This window comes from Drosophila bipectinata, chromosome 2R, assembly GCF_030179905.1.
Source record: "Drosophila bipectinata strain 14024-0381.07 chromosome 2R, DbipHiC1v2, whole genome shotgun sequence".
Classification (NCBI taxonomy): Eukaryota; Metazoa; Arthropoda; class Insecta; order Diptera; family Drosophilidae; genus Drosophila; species Drosophila bipectinata.
This window is the reverse complement of record NC_091737.1, coordinates 23,864,408-23,883,112: the sequence shown is the minus strand read 5'-3', so window position 1 is coordinate 23,883,112 and position 18,705 is coordinate 23,864,408. Positions and strand designations below refer to the sequence as shown.

Genomic DNA, 18,705 nt, shown 5'->3' with positions numbered 1-18,705 from the left:
TTTTAAATTTTTTTATTTTAAATGAATTTAAATTGAAACCGACTGACGAAAATTCGATAAGCTTTGCTGATAATCGATATCGAAAGTTGCTACGTTATCCAACACTGCAGATTATATGCAATCGGAGCCAGTTCACTTGATATCGGACTTATCGGATTTTTGGACTAGGAGAAGCAAGAACACGAAGCCCAACACTGGAAAATGTGCCGCAAAAACAACAAAACGTGAACATCTAGTGGATCGGCATAACGTACGAAAAGAAAAGTGCTGAATATCTACCAAAGACCCACTTGTCACTGATGCGTATGTCTCATACAGTCATACAACGTCCTTGTTTCTGTATCAACCAGCCTACCCACTTTGAATTAAGTCAAAATCTCTAACTCGGCTGTCAGGCGGCGAGTTGTGTAACACGGTCGGACCCGAGGAAGCAGAAGAACGTGAACAGAACTCTGTGTCTTCGCTGTGTTCAGTTGTGCATTTGGATCTAATCTGGTTGTGGTTGTGCAGTGGCAGTAGCATTAGCAGTAGCAGCAGCAGCAGCAGCAGCAGTAGCAGCAACAGCAGTAGCAGTAGCAGCAGCAGCAGCAGCAGGTGAAAGCTAAAGGTAGCATGGCGCTAGATACGGATGCGAAAAACTCGAATGCAGTGGCCCCGGGAGATGCGGCGACAGTGGCGGCAACAACAAAGGCGGCCAGCGGCAAGGCCAAGGAGAACAACAGCTCGGCCGGCAAAAAGCAGCAGCAGCAGAATCAAAATCAAAACTTGGTCAATGGCAATGGCAATGCAGCCGACGGCCCCGCTGCCAAGAAGAAAGGTGCGTTCAACTCTCCGCCCACCCCCACAGCCCTTCCACCCACAGCCCACAGCCCGTAGCCCATCACCCCCAAGCGCTTCCATGGGAACTGCCCCGATATTATTGCCGCAAAAGCCAATCACATAACAATTTTAACGTTACGTAATGTGTTTTTTCTCCCTATAATGCTTTAAAGCGGCGCCCGCTGTCTATTGCCTGCTCGCCCCCAGCCCCCTTCATACCTCCCACCATCCCCCTGGGGCCAGACCCGCCGCGTGCGTTACAATTGCAGCGGTTTGTATGTAAATGTGCGTGCGTGTGTGAGAGTACTTGCTTGGCATGGCAACGCACATGTTGTTCACCCGATGCGGTGTTCATTAACCCCCGGGGAGGATTTCTTGTTGCGTTTAACCTACAATTAACACGTGCTTGGCCCGAACTGAGTGCAGCAGCCAGTACACACAACACACAAAAATTGCTCGACAATTATGTAAATCATGTTTTCTATCCGCCAGCCGCATCGCATCGCCGCCGCGAGAGCACTTGCTTTCTTCCTCATTTCTCTCATTGCTCCACCGCTCATTTTGCTTATCACTTTTGCTTTCTCCTGCACTCTCACACACTCTCTCTCTCGGCGCTCTCTGCGGTGTAATATCGTGGGCTGCTGTTGAAATTAGCATTGTTGTGTTAAACTCAATATTCCCCTACCGAGGGATCAAAGGAGATTCGGTTCGTTAACTGACCGACCGGCCGGACTCTGTTTTTCAAAATCTCGGCCCCTTGGCCTTATCAGCCTGCTTTGCTCGTCCTCTTTTTTTTTGTTTGTTTTTCTACTACATACATGTACATATGTATATGGTTTTATGTACCCTCACGACCAAGCGAACATGCGGTTGGATTGTTATGTAAAGCTGCGAGAGCAAAGAGTAGCTAAGCTGGCCTCTGAGATGGTGATCTAGGGCAGATAAACCCCATTCTAGTCTGGTTCTAGGCCTGCTTGGTCTGCTGGGGTTATGTAAACCGAATACTTATCATAACAATGCTAGTTCTGGGACTTGTAAATGAATAAATATTTGAAATGCATAATTAGATAATATTCCAGATACAGATACTACCCATCTCAAAGGGTGAGAAGGGCTGGAATGGCTTCATTATCTATTCATAAATAGTAACCTCTAATAATTATGATCTAAATCCCTAACAGGCAAGAAGAACCGCAACAAAAGCCCCACTGAACCCGCCGCAGAACCCGTGGAAGCTTCTCTAAGCAATGGACATGCCGAGAAGACATCAACCGAGGAGGGCGGTGACACCGCCGCTCCCGACACCAACGCCAACGTGGGCGAGAAGTCAGAGGATGGGGGAGCACCCGGCTCCGAGCTGGAAACGGAGGACATTGATCTGGATGCCCTGCACGAGGTGGGAATCACGGTGAATATCAGCAGTCCTGGTGCGGATATCCTCTCCGTTCAACTGTCCAGCATGGAGCTGGTCCAGGAGATCCACCAGCTGCTGATGGACCGCGAGGAGACCTGCCATCGTACCTGCTTTTCGCTGCAGCTGGATAACGTGACGCTGGACAACTTCGCCGAGCTGAAGACCATCGAACAGCTGGAGCAGGGATCCACCATCAAGGTGGTGGAGGAGCCCTACACGATGCGCGAGGCCCGCATCCATGTGCGCCACGTACGCGATCTTCTGAAGAACTTGGACCCGGCAGACGCGTACAATGGCATTGACTGTACATCGTTGACTTACCTAAACACGATCACCCAGGGCGACTTGCTGGACAAGAAGAAGACCAGGCCCGATTCGGTGGACTGCACGCCGCCGGAGTACGTGACTCCGGGCGTGTCGGAGCCGCCACTTCTGCCGCTGCATCCGAACATCAAGAACTCCAAGGGACCGCAGGCTCTCAAGGTGCTCACCACATCCGCCTGGAACCCGCCGCCCGGTCCCCGCAAGCTGCACGGCGATCTTATGTATCTGTATGTGGTCACGATGGAGGACAAGCGGTTCCACATCTCCGCCTGCTCCAAGGGCTTCTACATCAACCAGTCAACGGACGACACCTTCAACCCCAAGCCCGACAACCCCAGCCACCTGAGCCACTCGCTGATCGACCTCCTCTCCCACATATCGCCCTCGTTCCGACGTGCCTTCCAAACCATCCAGAAGCGGCGAACCACGCGCCACGCCTTCGAGCGGGTGGCCACCCCATACCAGGTTTATCAGTGGGCTTCGCCCATACTGGAGCACACCGTGGACGCCATTCGAGCCGAGGACGCCTTCAGTTCCAAACTGGGGTACGTATAGTAATCGCTATCTCGGGAGTTCTCAACAGACATTATCACCGCCATTCCCAGGTTGTGGGATTCAATTAAGTAACCCGAACCGAAGGAATAGTACCTATGAAGTGGTGTCATTGGTTTCAGTTTATTATTTCAAAGCGTATCGAGACGTAAGCGTAAGCCAATTTTATTTATTTACACACTTGTCTGTAGCTGGGTTTCATTTCTGGTTGAAGGAACGAGTCTTCTGGGCGATTGTTTACTTCCTGGCAACTGATACCAGATGCTTAGTAATGAGTCTTTAACGTCCAGAGTTCCTTTTCCAAATTTCAAGCTAAGGGGAAACATAAGGGCGGTCCACTGTGAGAACAAACCCCTAACCTTTAATTCTCACCCTCAGGTACGAGGAGCACATCCCCGGACAGACGCGCGACTGGAACGAGGAGCTGCAGACGACGCGGGAGCTGCCGCGCAAGACACTGCCAGAGCGCTTGCTGCGCGAGCGGGCCATCTTCAAGGTCCATGGCGACTTTGTGACTGCTGCCACGAGAGGCGCCATGGCTGTCATCGACGGCAACGTCCTGGCCATCAACCCCGGCGAGGATGCCAAGATGCAGATGTTCATCTGGAACAACATCTTCTTCTCCCTGGGCTTCGACGTTCGCGATCACTACAAGGAGCTGGGTGGGGATGCAGCTGCTTTTGTGGCGCCCCGTTACGACCTCCACGGCGTGAGGGTCTACAACGCCGTGGACGTGGAGGGCCTGTACACGCTGGGCACTGTGGTGATCGACTATCGTGGCTACCGCGTCACAGCCCAGTCCATCATCCCCGGAATCTTGGAGCGGGAGCAGGAACAGAGCGTGGTTTACGGCTCGATCGACTTTGGCAAAACGGTACTCAGCCACCCCAAGTACTTGGATCTACTGCGACAGGCAGGAAAGCACCTGAAGATCCTGCCCCACGCCGTGCTCAACGAGCGGGATGAGCCTGTGGAGCTGTGCTCCTCCGTGGAGTGCAAGGGCATCATCGGCAACGACGGCCGGCACTACATCCTCGACCTGTTGCGCACCTTCCCGCCAGATGTCAACTTCCTGAAGCTGCCCGAGGTTCAGCTCAGCAAGGAGCTGGTGGACATGGGTTTCCCCATCGAACATCGCCACAAGCTGTGCTGCCTGCGACAAGAGCTGCTCGAGGCCTTCATCGAGGACCGCTACGTGAGCTTCATCCGCATCGCAGCCGTGCACCTGCAGCAGCTCAACTCCAAGAAGCAGTCGGAGAAGCCAGAGGAGAAGCAGCTCCCTGCTCTGGAAGAAGCCGAGAAGGAAACTAGCGAGACCAAGGAACCCGAAACGGAGAAACCTGTCGAAAAGAAGGAAGAGGAGAAGCCGCAGCCCACTTCGAACGAGACCAAGACTGCCGAGGCCATGGTGAACGCCATCCGCGAGGCGCAGTCCAACGTGGCCACCTCAAACGAGGTGCAGGCCGCCGAGGTGGTTAAACGGGCATGTGCCGCCGTCGGCTCTCTGAAGGAGAAGGAGTTCGACTTCCGATTCAACCCCGATGTGTTTTCGAGCGGCATCCGGCATGTGGACGGCGAGGAGGGCACATGCAGCTCGTTGGCCAAGCAGAAGGTCCTCGTACAGGATGCGGCCGAGTTCCTGGTGGTCAAGCAGATACCCGCCTTCATCAAGGAGCACCTAGCCCACTCCTCAGCCCCGATCGATGGCCAGAGCCTCACGGAGTCCCTGCACAGTCACGGCATCAACGTTCGCTACCTGGGCAAGGTCATCAAGCTGCTGGCTCAGATGCCTCGCATGGACTACCTGCACAGGATCGCCGTGCTCGAGCTGATTGTGCGAGCCACCAAGCACATCTACTACACCTACATGCAGAACACGGAGCCGCTGCACTTGTCGGCCGCCATCAGCCACTTCCTGAACTGCCTGCTGACCACTGGGCCTGTCAACCCGGCCGTGAGCAGCGAGGAGGCCCACAAGAAGCGCAGCAATGGCAGCAAGCACAACAAACACAAGTCGAAGGGCAACAAACAGCAGGCATCCGGCAACCAGAACGGCAGCTCTTCAGGCTCCTCATCTGGCGGCTCGTCTTCTTCCTCCGACTGGACGCTGGTGACGCCACGCTCTCTGTGGCAGCAGATCCGGCGCGAGGCCAAGAGCTACTGGGACTGGGAGCTCGACTGCGACTCGATTGAGACCGCAGTGAGCAAGTACGGCATCCTGCGAATCAGCCTGCTGCGCGCCTTCTGCCTCAAGGTGGGCATCCAGGTGCTGCTGCGTGAGTACAACTTCGAGTCCAAGCACAAGCCAACCTTCGGGGACGAGGATATCGTGAACGTGTTCCCGGTTGTGAAGCACATCAGCCCTAGAGCCACGGACGCGTACAACTTCTACACCACGGGTCAGGCCAAAATCCAACAGGGAATGTTCAAGGAGGGCTACGAGCTAATCAGCGAAGCCCTCAACTTGCTCAACAACGTGTTCGGAGCCATGCACCAGGAGAACGGCTCCTGCCTGCGGATGCTAGCCAGGCTGAGCTATCTGCTGGGCGACGCCCAGGATGCCCTGGCCATCCAGCAGCGGGCGGTGATCATGAGCGAACGGGTCAACGGCATAGACCACCCTTCAACTATTTTGGAATATGTATGTATACTCCTGGGAACATATCCACCTTCTGGAAAACTAAACTCTTGTTTCATTTCAGACACACTTGTCACTCTATTCGTTTGCCAATGGACATGTTGGAATGTCCCTTAAATTGTTGTATAGGGCGCGTTATCTAATAGTGTTGATCTGCGGCGAGGACCACCCGGAGGTGGCACTGATCGACGTAAGCTAGCCCATCGCCCAGCTCCTTGCAAGCTTTAAAGATGGTTTCTCCTTTTCAGAGCAACATTAGTTTGATTCTGCACGCACTGGGAGAGTACGAGTTGTCGCTGCGGTTCATCGAGCATGCCCTGAAGCTCAACATCAAGTACTTTGGCAGCAAGGCCATGCACGTGGCGTTCAGTTACCACCTGATGGCCCGCACCCAGTCCTGCATGGGCGACTTCCGCTCGGCGCTCAATAACGAAAAGGAGACGTACTCCATTTACAAATCACAGGTTAGTAGAAAAGGATGATGGAACGATAGCCTATTTACTGGAGCTATCTATTGTTGTTATAGGTTGGCGAGAAGCACGAGAAGACCCGCGATTCTGCCGAGTGCCTCCGCCTCCTGACCCAACAGGCGGTTCTGTTGCAGCGCAAGATGAACGACATCTATTCCAATGGCAAGCTCACCAGCGACCTGCCGCCCATCCACATCACGCCACCTTCAATGGGCTCGGTGTTGGACATGCTTAACACCATCAACGGCATACTGTTTGTACAGATTAGGTAAGAAGTGATGCAGAAATCACTCCAATATATACGGAACTCTTCGTCTTTTGTAGCCAAAAGGACATTGTGAAGGTGCGCAGTGAGATCGAGAAGCATTTCAAGGCCAACAGCGCCGAAAATGAGGTAAACGATGCTATTAAATCTATTGTGGCTGCCGCCAACAACAATGGAGACGTCGACGCGGAGACGGATGCCACCAAGGACAATAAGGATCTGGGCACTGGCAGCACGCAGCTTACGAATGGGGAGAAAGACGCAGAAACTGCAGTTGCTTCAAGTTGAACACTCCAGATACAAAGTTAATAATATGAGACCCAGTCACAAAACGGCCGCCTGTTTGTTGCTTTTTTGTATCGTTAATCGTATTTTGGGACTGAGAAAACTAGAGGAAACTAAATAAGTTTTAAAAACACCACCACCACCAACATCTACCACACCTACCCACAACACCTAGGATGGGAGAAGGCACAAGGGTTAGTGCCTTTTTCGAAGGCTGCTCTTTTCACTGCTCACATGCATCGCGACATAAATTCAATACGCCTAGGAGGTCTCGTTATCCATTCAGGATATGGGCCAATAATATACTTTTAGTCTTAGTGAAGCCAACTATCAAAAACCTACCAAACATATACTACAACAACTACACTTAATCACCAAATCAGTTAAGAAGAAAGTGTTCTGAAAAGGAAAGTCACCTAGTTCGCCTAGCTCATACACACGAATAATTTTGTTAGCCATTCGCCACAAAACGTCAAATGCCTTTTATAGTTTATAATCGATACTACATAATTTTATGCATTGTTTTCTGTTGAATCAACTTCACAACGAGTAGGCCTAGACATCGTTGCGGGGCGCCCGATTGGAAATGAAATCCTGAGGAATATTGAAAGATTACGTTTTTGTTATACAACTATCATATAGATATATATATATATATCAGAACATATATATTACGCATACAGTTTGGGTCCTTGTTGCGCCAAGGATCGCAGATCATTTAATCATATGAACAGTGTTTTTTATTATTAAAATGGTCGACCAAGCGATCAAATAAAGATATAAAAACTGCCAGGTTCATCTCGTGTTGTTTTACAGGCAATGTGTGTTCTCGGGATGGCACTTAAGCTAAACTTATCCAAACTAAATGGTTAATGGTGGGAATTATCAATAAAACTATACTGGAATGCATAGTAAATGCAAATCTATTATTGAAACATATATATAATATATATAACTCTTCCGTCTACTTTCTTTTCTTGCACTTGTTGCGACCCTTTCGCCTCCGGCCCGGAGTTTTGCTGGGAGACTTTCCATTCTTGGCGGCGGCTGCCTGCTGCTGCTGCTGGGTCTTTGGCGCTGCCCCGGCTGCTCCTGCAGCAGTGGCCCCTGCACTGGCGGAGGCGTTGCTCTGCTTATTTAACCGGTTGGCTGCGCTCTGGCCACTGATCTTCTTGGAGGGCAGCAGGTGCTGGCTGACCAACTCGCCCAGGACTCCCTGGTGCGCCAGCATGGACAGGAAAGTGCAAATGAACTTATCGTAGTTATGCGTGCGACGGCTGGCGTCCACCTTGAACTTGTGCCGCCGGTCGTTCTCATCAGCCAGGTGCTGCTCGTTAATAGCAATCTCCGTGTCCAAGTTCTTCAGCAGAGACTGCAGATCGCGGGCCGTGAACGCACTCGGTTCGAGGAGTGTACTGGGCGTGTCGGGTCGCTGGGGATCTCCGTTTCCTTCTCCCTGCTCATCCGCCTTTAGCAGCTTCTGGAGGGTGCCAGAGACGATAGCCTGGTTGGTGCGCAACATCTTCAGCTTGTGGGTTATGGCGATACGGCGGTCGGGAACAACGGCCATCAGGTTAAATCGGATATCTTGCTCCCCGGTGGCGATGCCCAGTCTCTCTGTCATTACTCGTCGAAACTTGTCGGTCCAGTCCTCGTGATCCTCCCAGCCGCCGTGATTCATGGGATATGGTTTCAAGCCATCCAGCTCAAACAGTTGTCCGTTGATGGGCACAAAGCTTACGAAGTGAAATGCCTCGCCGGTGAAACGGCAACTGGAGACGCCAGCTCCTGTTCGCTCTAAGCGGCGTCTAGCTTGAGGCATGGCGTGCGAGTTATGGGCGCAGGCTAGTTCCGGGGTGTTGCCAATAGCCAGCCCTTTGTTTTCGGGGCTCATGCCCTTTGTGTGGGCCTTAAGACGACTAAGAGTGTCCCCTAACTGAAGGTTGTTTTCGTTGCAGTTCAAGAGGACAGAGAGTAGAGCGTGGGTGGCGCAGCTGTTGGGCACCACCTGCTGGGCGAAGAAGATGCTTGAAATGGCCTCCTCGTCCTTGACGAATATCTCCGCTGTGGTCTCTACTATTTTCCGTCGAGCCCTTCTCTCTTCGATCCAGCGAAAAAGGAAAATAAAGCCATAGGGACTCTCGATGGGTTTCTGGAGGTCGTATACTTCCTCCACCTGTACATCGTGACCTGAAAGAGGAAACAGATTGAGAAATGTCCAAACTATGGCAAGGACATATAACTTACAGCCAAAGTCCTCTAGAAGAAGGGTGAAGAGACCAGGATCCGATTCTAGCTCTAGCCAGCCGTCTGCCAGTTGGGCAATCGGCATTGTGGCAGCTGCTGGAGCAGTAGCAAGGAGGGAGCTGTTGGGGATGTTGCAGCTGCTGTTGGGTCCCGCCTGGGGACCTGCGCCGCCTCCAGTCAAATTCATTACTTGGAAAATCCTGAACGTCTCACCAGTTAAACAATAATGTTCCGCAATCCTTAGCGGAAGGGGTTTCTTCCAAAAAACTATTTTAGTTCATGAAAAATCTACAATAAATACATTTTGTGCGATTAGTGCCAGTAAATATCCATAAAAATCAAAATTTGTCGGCGTTTTTATAAGGTAAGGAGCGTAGCGTTGTGTTTATATTCTCTACCATCTTTGTACAATATTAAAAAAGACCCTTAAACAGAAGGTAACCTATACTCACAAGGAATAGACTCTGTTTTTCCATTATAAGTAAATTGTAAAAGAAAATTTAGTTTGTTTTCGGAAAATATTTGTTATGCTTCTTCTTTCCTTTGAGCACTCACAACGATTCGATAACGATAGGTTTCTCAAAACAACCCTGCCCGGGTTTGTTGTCAGCTGTTATTGACGTAACTTTTACTTTCCATTTATTTTTCTCGAATCAGAAATAAATCAATCAAAGGCAGTTGGTACACAAACGAAATGGTCCGCCCAGCAGTCGTAAACCTGGCCAAGCGTGTGCCACTCATCCACTTCCGTAAGGGAGGTGCAGGTTCTGCACCAGCTGCAGGAAACCAGCAGGCAAGTTCCAAGCCAGCAGGAGGCAAAAAGGTTAACTTTTCAGCCCATTTACTACGAAATCCTTTCATGGTTTGAACAGTTAATATAATTGTATAATTTTTAGGCGGCGGGAGGCCCCGCTATCGAGGACTACGATCTTCCGGCTAGATTTGCTCGCAAGCCCATCTCTCCTGAGGAGGCTGCGTACATCAACAACGGTGGACCTCCGAATTAATGTTCCAGGGTTTAAAATTGAAATGTGTTTTGAAAATTTTAAGCTTCATTGGCAGCACATGAGTCACCAAGCAAGCTTCATATGTTTAGTAAATTGTTTAAATTAAAAGGAGAATTAAACTAAGACTAGTTTTATGCATTAAAAGTTTCCGGCAAAGCCTAATTTATTCCCAAATTTCTAAATATTTACATATGTATGATTGTTTATCTAAATTTTAAAATAGTACCGCCTTAAAAGGTACCCATGTGAAGGTTAAATAAACAAAAACAGCTTCTCGTCCGGTGTGAATGGCTCCAAGAAACAACAAAAGCTCCGTCTACCTTACACCTTTCAACACTGGAGACCTCACAACACTGTCCCCCCAATCACCTGAAGCGAAAGCCCCACGGACGTGCTTTCCAAAGCAAACTGCCTAGCGAACGAGTCTCGTCTCTGCTGCTGCCTATTTGTTTGTGCTCCACCGCCGCCTCCCATCAACGATCGTCCCCCGCACCTCCCGCGACCGCGTGCTCGTATCGAACAAAGAGTGGAAAATTTTCGAGTCGGCAGAAAACCCTTCTGCCCCTTCTGTGCCGTGAAAGCAAGGAATACGGGCCGGGACTAGCAAAAACCCGCCGCGGCCCCCACCGAATCGGATCTAATCAATCCCCACCTGGACTGGATGGGTGTGCAGCGTAGTATGCCAGTGAGCTGTGGCAACAAGGACTGCCTGGGTCTTCGCAAACGAGTCTGTGGCCTGCACCAAACCTGGAAGTGGCTGCATCAAACGCCCGCCCTTCACGAGTATCTGATCTCCGCCAGCTCCGTAGCTGCAAACAAAAACGCCTCAGTCTAAAGTCCAGCGCAGAGACCAAAGCCATCTAAACCAAAACGAATACAATAGCAAATACAAATACTACCGTAGAACATAAAGACACCCGAACCTAAAACAACATAACCTAACCGCAGAGATCAGAAAATTGCTGGCAGAACAGTAACATCAAGCGCAAAAACCGTCAAAAGCTTTTGCCCACAGCGTTGACCTTGTTTCGTCTGCAAGTGCATTGCGCCGCACTCTCAGTTCACCTGGCAACAGAATTCGCATTACTTCCTTGTGAGAGCTCCGGCAAGAAAACAGCTGAACAGCCGACAGTCGCGCCATGAGCGTACTCTTGCGTCGCAATTCCAGCCAGCTGCGGCTGCTGCTCTCCTCCGGCGGCCAGGTCACGCGCCTCTCCTCCAGCGATGGAGCCACCGCCGAGCCCCCCGTAGCTGCGCCGAAGCCCACCCAGCCGAAGAAGCCCAAGACGCCACCCGTTGTTCCCGATACCGACATTAAGAAGTCTGTGTTCATCTCGCAGTCTAGCGATGTGTTCACCAATCTGGCGCTGGAGGACTGGCTGTACAAGAACTTTGACTTCAGCCACCACCATGTCCTGCTGCTGTGGGCCAACGACCCGTGTGTGGTCATTGGACGCCACCAGAACCCCTTCACCGAGGCCAACGTATCGCGGCTGGTGGAGCGCGGCATTACCTTGGCCAGGAGGAACAGCGGCGGCGGAGCTGTCTACCACGATCTGGGCAACCTGAACTGCACCTTTTTTTCGCCCCGGGAGCGCTACGATCGCAAGTACAACCTGAACATAGTGACCAGGGCCTTGTTCCGAGAGTGGGCCATCAAGGCGGACATCAATGAGCGCGACGACATCGTGGTGAGGAACAAGAAGGTAAGTGGGATCAGGAGAGAGAGTCACTTGCGCTTATCAGTCACAGGCGGCGACCTTGCGATAGCCCCGCAACAACGTCAGCTGGGCTGCGCATCTGTTTTATGATCGAGCCAGTTTAAATAGCAACAACTATTACAGATTTCTGGAACAGCCGCCAAGCTGGGACATCCGAACTGTTATCACCACTGCACTATCTTGGCCAGCGCCAACAAGCTGCATCTGGGCGAGTCTTTGGTCCGCGAGCCAGCGAACTATATTAGCCGGGCCACAGCATCAGTGCCCTCCCCCATTCGCAATCTGGTGGACGTCAATCGGACGGTGAACGTGGCCCAGTTGCGCTCCGCCGTGGGCTACGAGTACCTGCGCACGGTGGCCACTGCCCTGGAGGATGGCGGCAAGACTCAGATGATGAAGCAGCGCGGCTTCCAGCTCATCAATCCCACCGAGAAGTGGTTCCCGGGCATCGAGGAGCTGCGCGCCCAATACAGCTCATGGGATTGGGTTGTTGGAAAGACGCCAAAGTTCACCGTTGAGAAGGACCTCGATGTCAAGGGCGACGAGCAGGGCATGAAGCTGAAGCTAAGCGTGGAAGTGGATGGAGTAAGTGCTTCTCTTCGTTCTTTGGAGATTCAACTTCTAATCTGTCTATTTGTTTCAGGGACTGATGAAGGAGATTGGCATTCAGTTGCCTCAGAGCGAGCAGGTGGTGCCAGTCGTCACTCCGCTCCAGGGCAAGCCCTACAACGAGGAGAACCTCAACGGCATCATTGGCGCTCTCAAGCTCGTCAACGCTTCCAACGTGAAACAGGCCATGAATGGCTCTGTATGATTGTTGTTGCTGTTGTGTTAGCAAACAAAAAAAAAATTAAAAAAAATATATATATATATTAATCAACTGATATCATTTTATGTAGTTTTACTAACACAATAACATAGTTTATAGTCCTTCCAAGAAACCACTACACTAACCTAGTATTAAGACAAAAACCACTATCCCTTTGTTACTACTGTTTTGTATAAAAATATTTGCAATAAAACTTTATAAAAATGTATAAAAAATATTTAGTTTATTTTTTATTCGTATAACAATTAAAATAGAATTGGTTACGTTGAATGTTTTAAGGCACATATTTGCTTTTTTGACACAAACTTCTTCAGTACAAGAAGACATATAAAATACTCTAAGGATAAGGACTACTTCTACAAAAAATATAACTCGCAAAATACTAGGATACAGGGATAACAAATACGGTCAACGAGTCCAGAAATAACTATGGAAATTGCACTCTAATGGAGACGAGGGAGTGGCTCAGATGTGGACTGTTTGCACCAGCTCTGGCAGGTTCTGGTAGTCAGGATCACGGGTAAAAAACTCCATGAGGTAGGCGAAAGTGGGCCGGTCCTTGGGCCGCTCCTTCCAACAGCTTTGCATCACGGCGTAGATGTACGCGGGACAGAGGCTGGGTTGCTGCAATCGCTCGCCACTGTCCACCAACTTGATGGCATCCACATTGGAAATTTCACCGTATGGCGGTGCTCCCAGGGCGAACATCTCCCAAATGGTCACCCCGAACGACCACACATCGCTGGCGTGCGAGAAGATGCCCAAATTGAAGCTCTCCGGAGCATACCAGCGGATGGGCCAGCGACCGCCTTGGGTGAACTGGTATTCCGTGCTGCCGGGCCTCAGGGATCGCGACATCCCAAAGTCGCTTATCTTGGCCTGATGGCGGCTGGTCAAGAGGATATTCCGGGCGGCCAGGTCGCGATGAACAAAGTGCTGAGATTCTAGGTAGTGCATTCCTGTTCAAGAAGGGAATAGAATTAGAAAAATGCTAGAGGTGGATCTCATTTCAAGCCTACCACAAGCAATCTGGGACGCCCACACTTTCAACTCTGTGTTGACCGTAATATCAGCGCTGTGGTCCAGAAGATACTGCAACATGGAGCCCAGCGGAGCCAGCTCCTGAACCATCATCAGCATGTCCCCCTTCGAGATGCCAATCAGGCGCACAATGCACTTGTGTTCCAGCCGCATCATCACCGAAGCCTCGCGTAGAAACTCCTGCTTATTGCTGTGCTCGTCGCTGAGCATCTTAATGGCCACTTCCTGCCGAGACTCACCAGCCTGGCCACTTCCCTTCTTCACCAGCCAACCGCTGTGCACAGACCCGAATTCCCCATTTCCTATCTCGCACTCCAGTACCAGGTTCTCCGGCTCGATGAAGAATCTTAGTTTAGCCGCCTCTATGGCGCTGGGCGGGGGAGTGGTGGCGGATCCGCTGCACTTGCGCTGCAAGTAGCTAGCCATTTCGGTCTCCGTGGAGGCTGTAGAAACGATTGAATGAAGGCGGCCCGGAGCGGGGTTTCTGATCTGATGGTCCAGCAATGAGAGGACCTCAACGGTGGGCTGGTAGCCGTTGGCGGCCCACTGACCAGCACGCTCCCGCTCAATCGCCACATCACTCTTGGTGAAATACTCAACTTCGGCTTCAGTCTTTTGGGCAATGGGAGGCAGGTCGATGGGCGTATTGTTCCTGGGGACGTTGTACAGTTCTCCTCCCGGAGCAGGAATGATTCCGCCTCCTCCCTCCGCACTGAAGACGGAGAACTCGGTGGAAAACGAAAGACTCTTCAGCATTGGCGCTGCTGCTTGAAGTTCCTGCTCCGACCTTGCTGCCGACCCGCTTACGCTGCTCTCGGACTCACTTCGTTTGCTTTTGGCCTTGCTCTTCCGGAGACTGTTCATGTCGAAAAGGCCCTTCTTGGGACTGGTTAGCCGCAGCGTGTTAAACACCGAGCCACCACTTTCTTTCTGTTTTTTCTTGGCGATAGTTGGTACTGGGGGATGGGGATGAGCGGTGTGAGGATGAGGATTCGCCGAAGTTGGAGTAGGAGGCGTGGCTGGCGGTGTTGTTCGCGACTTAACCAAAGCCCTGGGGATCGTGGCAAACGAGGGAACTTCAGGTTTGGGTTGCGGCGGCACAGGGTACTTTAGGCTTACGGGGAGCCCATACGAGAAGCGCATGAAGTGGGCTATTAGGTGTTCCAGGCTGGGCCAGTAGGGCCCGTCATCGATGTACAGAAACTTGGACTGAAACAACAACTTTCGATATAGTAGCTTGCCACAAAAATAAACTCTGAAAACTCACCCCTCCGGACTGTAGTTTTACACCGTTCTGGTAGAGATCAGCTTGCGAGATGCGAAAGTTCTTAGCCACTTGGTCACAGAAGAGGGTAAGCACCAAGCCCGTGGCCGCTGCCGACTCAGAATAGCGAACCAGAAAACAACCTGAGGTGTCTACTTGCGGATTCTTTGCCTCCAATTCCTTGGCATACTTCTTGAGATTTGCCACGGCCTCTTCCCTGGATTGCGTGCCGTGATACCACTGTTCCCTTGTGGTATTGGCTGGGGGCAGCTTGTAGTTAAGAAGGAACTCCTCCACTGCGGTCTGACCCGCTTCCTTGGCAAGATCGAAGGGAAACTCTCCCATGGTGGTCCTCGGCAGGGGTGGAGCTTCCGCCAGCAAAAGTTCCTGCACTGCCTCTAGATTCCCATACTTGGCTGCCTCGTGAAGGGGCACGTAGCCGTTCTCGTTGTTCCTTCCCTGGACATTGGCCTGTGCAGCGATAAGGGTCCGAATAAAGTTGGCCGGCTTAGAGCGAGCAGCGTACTGAAACAGATATTGGATTAGTTTGAATCCTAACAACGGGTGCTGGCAGCTTACATGTAGAGGCTGGTTGCCAAAGGAGTCGGAACTATTGACCTGGACCTTTGCGTCCAACAAAAGTTTGAGTATATCCTCGTCAGAGTGGAGAGCCGCTAAATGAAGGGCCGTCTGTCCATCCTGGTTCTTAGCATCGAAGTTACGATAGCCGCATTTGAGCAGTTCAAAGACCACCTTGCTCTCATTTTTGCTGGTGGCACGGTGGAGCAGGTTGGTCACTCCATGGCTTCGGGTGTTGTGCGGCGGAGGATCGCGTATCAGAGGCACTGTTAGCTTGGTAGGCAGCCCATTGGCGGCCTGCTGGTAGTAGTCCACAAGGGTGTCCAGACCGTGTAAGATCTTTGTTTGCACCTTGTCGTCAATGGAGAAAAAGGCGTCCTCGCCCCCGTGCCGTCGGACTTGGTAATGGCACACCTCTTCCTGGCAAAGCAAACTCAATACAAAGTCTCCGGCTGCTGTGCTGCTCTCTCGCACCAGGAATGTTCCATCTTCGTAACCTGTTGATCCAAAAGAACAATTGATTATTGCCCGTCCACCACGCCCACATTCCTCGTTTCTTCAAGGGGCAGGAAAACAGCCTCGGCTCTTGAACTCGCCTTGCTTGAGAAGATCGTCTGCTGCCTCCCGCGACAGGTTGCCGTGGAACCACTTCATGGACTCGTTGTCGCGACTCATTGCTAGGCCATTTGTTCCAATCCGAAAACTAAGAAATCCCTTTAGCTCCCAAATCTGAAGATCAGCAGTTTGCAGCACTGTGAGCCGTGGATTAACCAACACTGATATTTTCTATCGGTATTAACTTTTGTGATTATCGATAGACAACCGATACATTTAAAGTTTAAATTATTATACCGCTCGTAAGTCTGTCGGAGTCGCATAGTAATGAATCCCAATCGTATAAAATACTCGACGGCGATCAGTGAGGAGATTGTGCCTGCCATCTTGCAAGAGGAACCGGAAGTGGTCGAGAAGGTGGCGGCACATGGCGAAAGCGGCGCTGGAGATGGTGGTGAAGCTCAGTACACCTATACTTACATTACCAACGAGGACTATGGTACCGAAACGGCTATGGTAACTCTCACCGCCCACGAGCTGGTTATCGACGAGAACGGCCATCCCATTACGTTGGAACAGCTAGTGGAGAACAGTACCGTCGAGGAGGTAGAAACTTTAGAGCAGGGCGACGGCACGCACACGATTCTGCGCATCGTTCCGAACAGCATGCACGATGATCAGCACGAAAAGGACGTCGAGGACAAGGAAGTTAATGACTTCAAGGGCAAGGAAGTTGATGACGGCGAGGAACTGGATCAGAAGAAGGACGAAATGGTCGCCGTGAAGCATGAAGTTGAGTACGAAAACGACGATGTTGAATTTCTTTTCTTCGAGGAAACCGTTGATCATGGCGCCGAGCAGAAGGTCCAAGCAGGAGATGCTCGCAAAAAGACCTTCCATTGCCCCAACTGCAGCAACAAGTACAATTCTGTCGGTTCGCTGAAGCTTCACTACCGCGCCTGTCTGCGTCAGTGTAATGAGGCCCCCGCAGAGAACCGCCAGTGCAAGGTGTGCGGCAAGGTCTTCTGCACGGAGGGATACTTAAAAAAGCACATGCTTCGGCATACCGGTGTGCAGATACACACTTGCTTCCGTTGCTATAGCAAGTTTGTTGAGGAGTCCAAATTCGCCGCTCACATGGAGGCGCACAAGCACCAGGATAAGCTCGAGGCCGAGGCCGCCGCATTCCGAGCAAAGCACGGTGGCAAGAAGGTGATCGTCAAGGAGTTCAAGTGCTCGTTCTGCTCCCAAAACTTTAGCGTCGTTTTTGACGTTGGCCAGGTTAGACGCCGCTATGCCTGCGACTCTTGCCGCGAAAAGTTCTCCAACGAGGAGGAAATGCGTCAGAACAAGGAGCAAGAAGAGAAGAAGCCTGGGTTCAGTTGCGAGCGCTGCGGCCGCCAGTTCGTGTTCCAGGGCTTCCTCCAGCGCCATATCCCGAAATGCGATGGCACCATTAAGCATCGTCGGGGCATGAAGTAGAGGCGGCGATAGCGACTGCGATCCCCACCAGAGTCACCACTGCCACGCTATGTTGTTATGGACCGGGTCCAGCAAAAAATAGATCTGGTTCGCCAACGAGGAGCAGCAGGGGGAGCTATAATTACTAGAGGAAGACGTCGAGGAACATGATCTGTTTCTGGGAAACAGCAGTAGCAGGAGGATTAGGATAACGAACATATTAAACATTTGCTAGAACACCACGCATATAACTTTCAAACAGAATATGCCTCGGAAATCTTCCTAACTTTGCTAAAGGAGATAGTTCCTAACTATATATGCAAACAAATATAGACTTTATAATTATAAAAACTTCACTAACTATACTGGAGGTCAGCGAGCGCTATCAAATAGATGCAACCGGGAGAAAAACGGGTACGGATGGCCAACGTATATAACTTACATATATTACTCACTTTAAATTGCAACTTATTTTAAAGTTGTAATTTTTAAGAATGTGTCAAAATAAAACAAGTATTGGCAAGGTCCATATTGCCCCTTCTATGCATTGTTCATTGTTTTAATAGGGGATTGGTGGAGAATCTATTCATAAATATGGCCATCGGCGTGGGTCTCATTGTGCCTCCCATCCATTTTCCAACTTTTGCAGGGAGACCCCTAGAAAATTTGACAAAAAATCTAAAAAATAATTTGTTTCTAGATTTTGATGCAGATTGGTGGAGAATCGATCCACAAATCGATAAAGGTACTCCGCTCAAGGATCGGATAACAATTGACAAAGATATGGCCATCGGCGTGGGTCTCATTGTGCCTCCCTTGCATTTCTGAACTTTCGCAGGGGGTCCCCCAGAAAATTTGACAAAAAATCTAAAAAATAATTTGTTTCTAGATTTTGATGCAGATTGGTGGAGAATCGATCCACAAACCGATAAAGGTAGTCCGCTCAAGGATCGGATAAGAATTGACAAAGATATGCTCTTCGGCGTGGCTCATATTGTGCGTCCCCTGCATTTCCGAACTTTCGCAGGGGGTCCCCCAGAAAATTTGACAAAAAATGTAAAATATAATTTGTTTCTAGATTTTGATGCAGATTTGTGGAGAATCGATCCACAAATCGATAAAGGTAGTCCGCTCAAGGATCGGATAAGAATTGACAAAGATATGCTCTTCGGCGTGGGTCATATTGTGCCTCCCTTGCATTTTCCATTTCCCGATATAATACATATGTTAAAAA

General features: G+C 50.6%; 7 protein-coding genes across 10 annotated transcripts; 5 read left to right on the top strand and 2 right to left on the bottom strand.

Annotated features, from left to right (window-relative positions):
• Positions 1-155: 155 nt before the first annotated feature.
• clu (clustered mitochondria protein homolog) lies at positions 156-7,565 on the top strand. 3 transcript variants are annotated; one of them, XM_017231692.3, is made up of 7 exons: positions 158-817; positions 2,001-3,102; positions 3,488-5,750; positions 5,812-5,937; positions 5,996-6,211; positions 6,274-6,485; positions 6,542-7,565. In XM_017231692.3, the coding sequence occupies exons 1-7, from the start codon at positions 613-615 to the stop codon at positions 6,768-6,770; spliced, it is 4,353 nt and encodes a 1,450-aa protein (XP_017087181.2). In that variant the 5' UTR covers positions 158-612; the 3' UTR covers positions 6,771-7,565. The 3 variants fall into 3 exon arrangements, with proteins under 3 accessions (XP_070134492.1, XP_017087181.2, XP_017087182.2); XM_017231693.3 differs by lacking the exon at positions 158-817 and adding an exon at positions 3,163-3,257 and having other exon boundaries at positions 2,963-3,102; XM_070278391.1 differs by lacking the exons at positions 6,274-6,485; positions 6,542-7,565 and having other exon boundaries at positions 156-817; positions 5,998-6,083.
• caly (ubiquitin carboxyl-terminal hydrolase calypso) lies at positions 7,485-9,673 on the bottom strand. Its single transcript, XM_017231695.3, has 3 exons — positions 9,467-9,673; positions 9,015-9,302; positions 7,485-8,957 (listed from the first exon to the last, which is right to left on the bottom strand). Exons 2-3 carry the CDS (start codon positions 9,199-9,201, stop codon positions 7,732-7,734), a joined length of 1,413 nt encoding a protein of 470 aa, XP_017087184.1. The 5' UTR covers positions 9,202-9,302; positions 9,467-9,673; the 3' UTR covers positions 7,485-7,731.
• On the top strand, positions 9,448-10,183 carry LOC108118825 (uncharacterized). 2 transcript variants are annotated; one of them, XM_017231697.3, is made up of 3 exons: positions 9,448-9,495; positions 9,672-9,837; positions 9,911-10,183. In XM_017231697.3, exons 2-3 carry the CDS (start codon positions 9,709-9,711, stop codon positions 10,019-10,021), a joined length of 240 nt encoding a protein of 79 aa, XP_017087186.2. In that variant the 5' UTR covers positions 9,448-9,495; positions 9,672-9,708; the 3' UTR covers positions 10,022-10,183. The 2 variants fall into 2 exon arrangements, with proteins under 2 accessions (XP_017087186.2, XP_017087187.1); XM_017231698.3 differs by lacking the exon at positions 9,448-9,495 and having other exon boundaries at positions 9,678-9,807.
• A 145-nt stretch (positions 10,184-10,328) lies between these two features.
• Positions 10,329-10,955, top strand: LOC108118826 (uncharacterized). Its single transcript, XM_017231699.3, has one exon. It carries the CDS (start codon positions 10,683-10,685, stop codon positions 10,854-10,856), a length of 174 nt encoding a protein of 57 aa, XP_017087188.1. The 5' UTR covers positions 10,329-10,682; the 3' UTR covers positions 10,857-10,955.
• A 142-nt stretch (positions 10,956-11,097) lies between these two features.
• On the top strand, positions 11,098-12,788 carry Lipt1 (Lipoyltransferase 1). The gene is made up of 3 exons (XM_017231696.3): positions 11,098-11,727; positions 11,866-12,327; positions 12,386-12,788. Exons 1-3 carry the CDS (start codon positions 11,161-11,163, stop codon positions 12,554-12,556), a joined length of 1,200 nt encoding a protein of 399 aa, XP_017087185.2. The 5' UTR covers positions 11,098-11,160; the 3' UTR covers positions 12,557-12,788.
• Shark (SH2 ankyrin repeat kinase) lies at positions 12,760-16,221 on the bottom strand. The gene is made up of 5 exons (XM_017231694.3): positions 16,052-16,221; positions 15,456-15,952; positions 14,880-15,401; positions 13,591-14,821; positions 12,760-13,530 (listed from the first exon to the last, which is right to left on the bottom strand). Exons 1-5 carry the CDS (start codon positions 16,128-16,130, stop codon positions 13,037-13,039), a joined length of 2,823 nt encoding a protein of 940 aa, XP_017087183.2. The 5' UTR covers positions 16,131-16,221; the 3' UTR covers positions 12,760-13,036.
• A 42-nt stretch (positions 16,222-16,263) lies between these two features.
• On the top strand, positions 16,264-17,998 carry LOC108118773 (PR domain zinc finger protein 15-like). Its single transcript, XM_017231569.3, has one exon. It carries the CDS (start codon positions 16,338-16,340, stop codon positions 17,490-17,492), a length of 1,155 nt encoding a protein of 384 aa, XP_017087058.2. The 5' UTR covers positions 16,264-16,337; the 3' UTR covers positions 17,493-17,998.
• Positions 17,999-18,705: the final 707 nt, after the last annotated feature.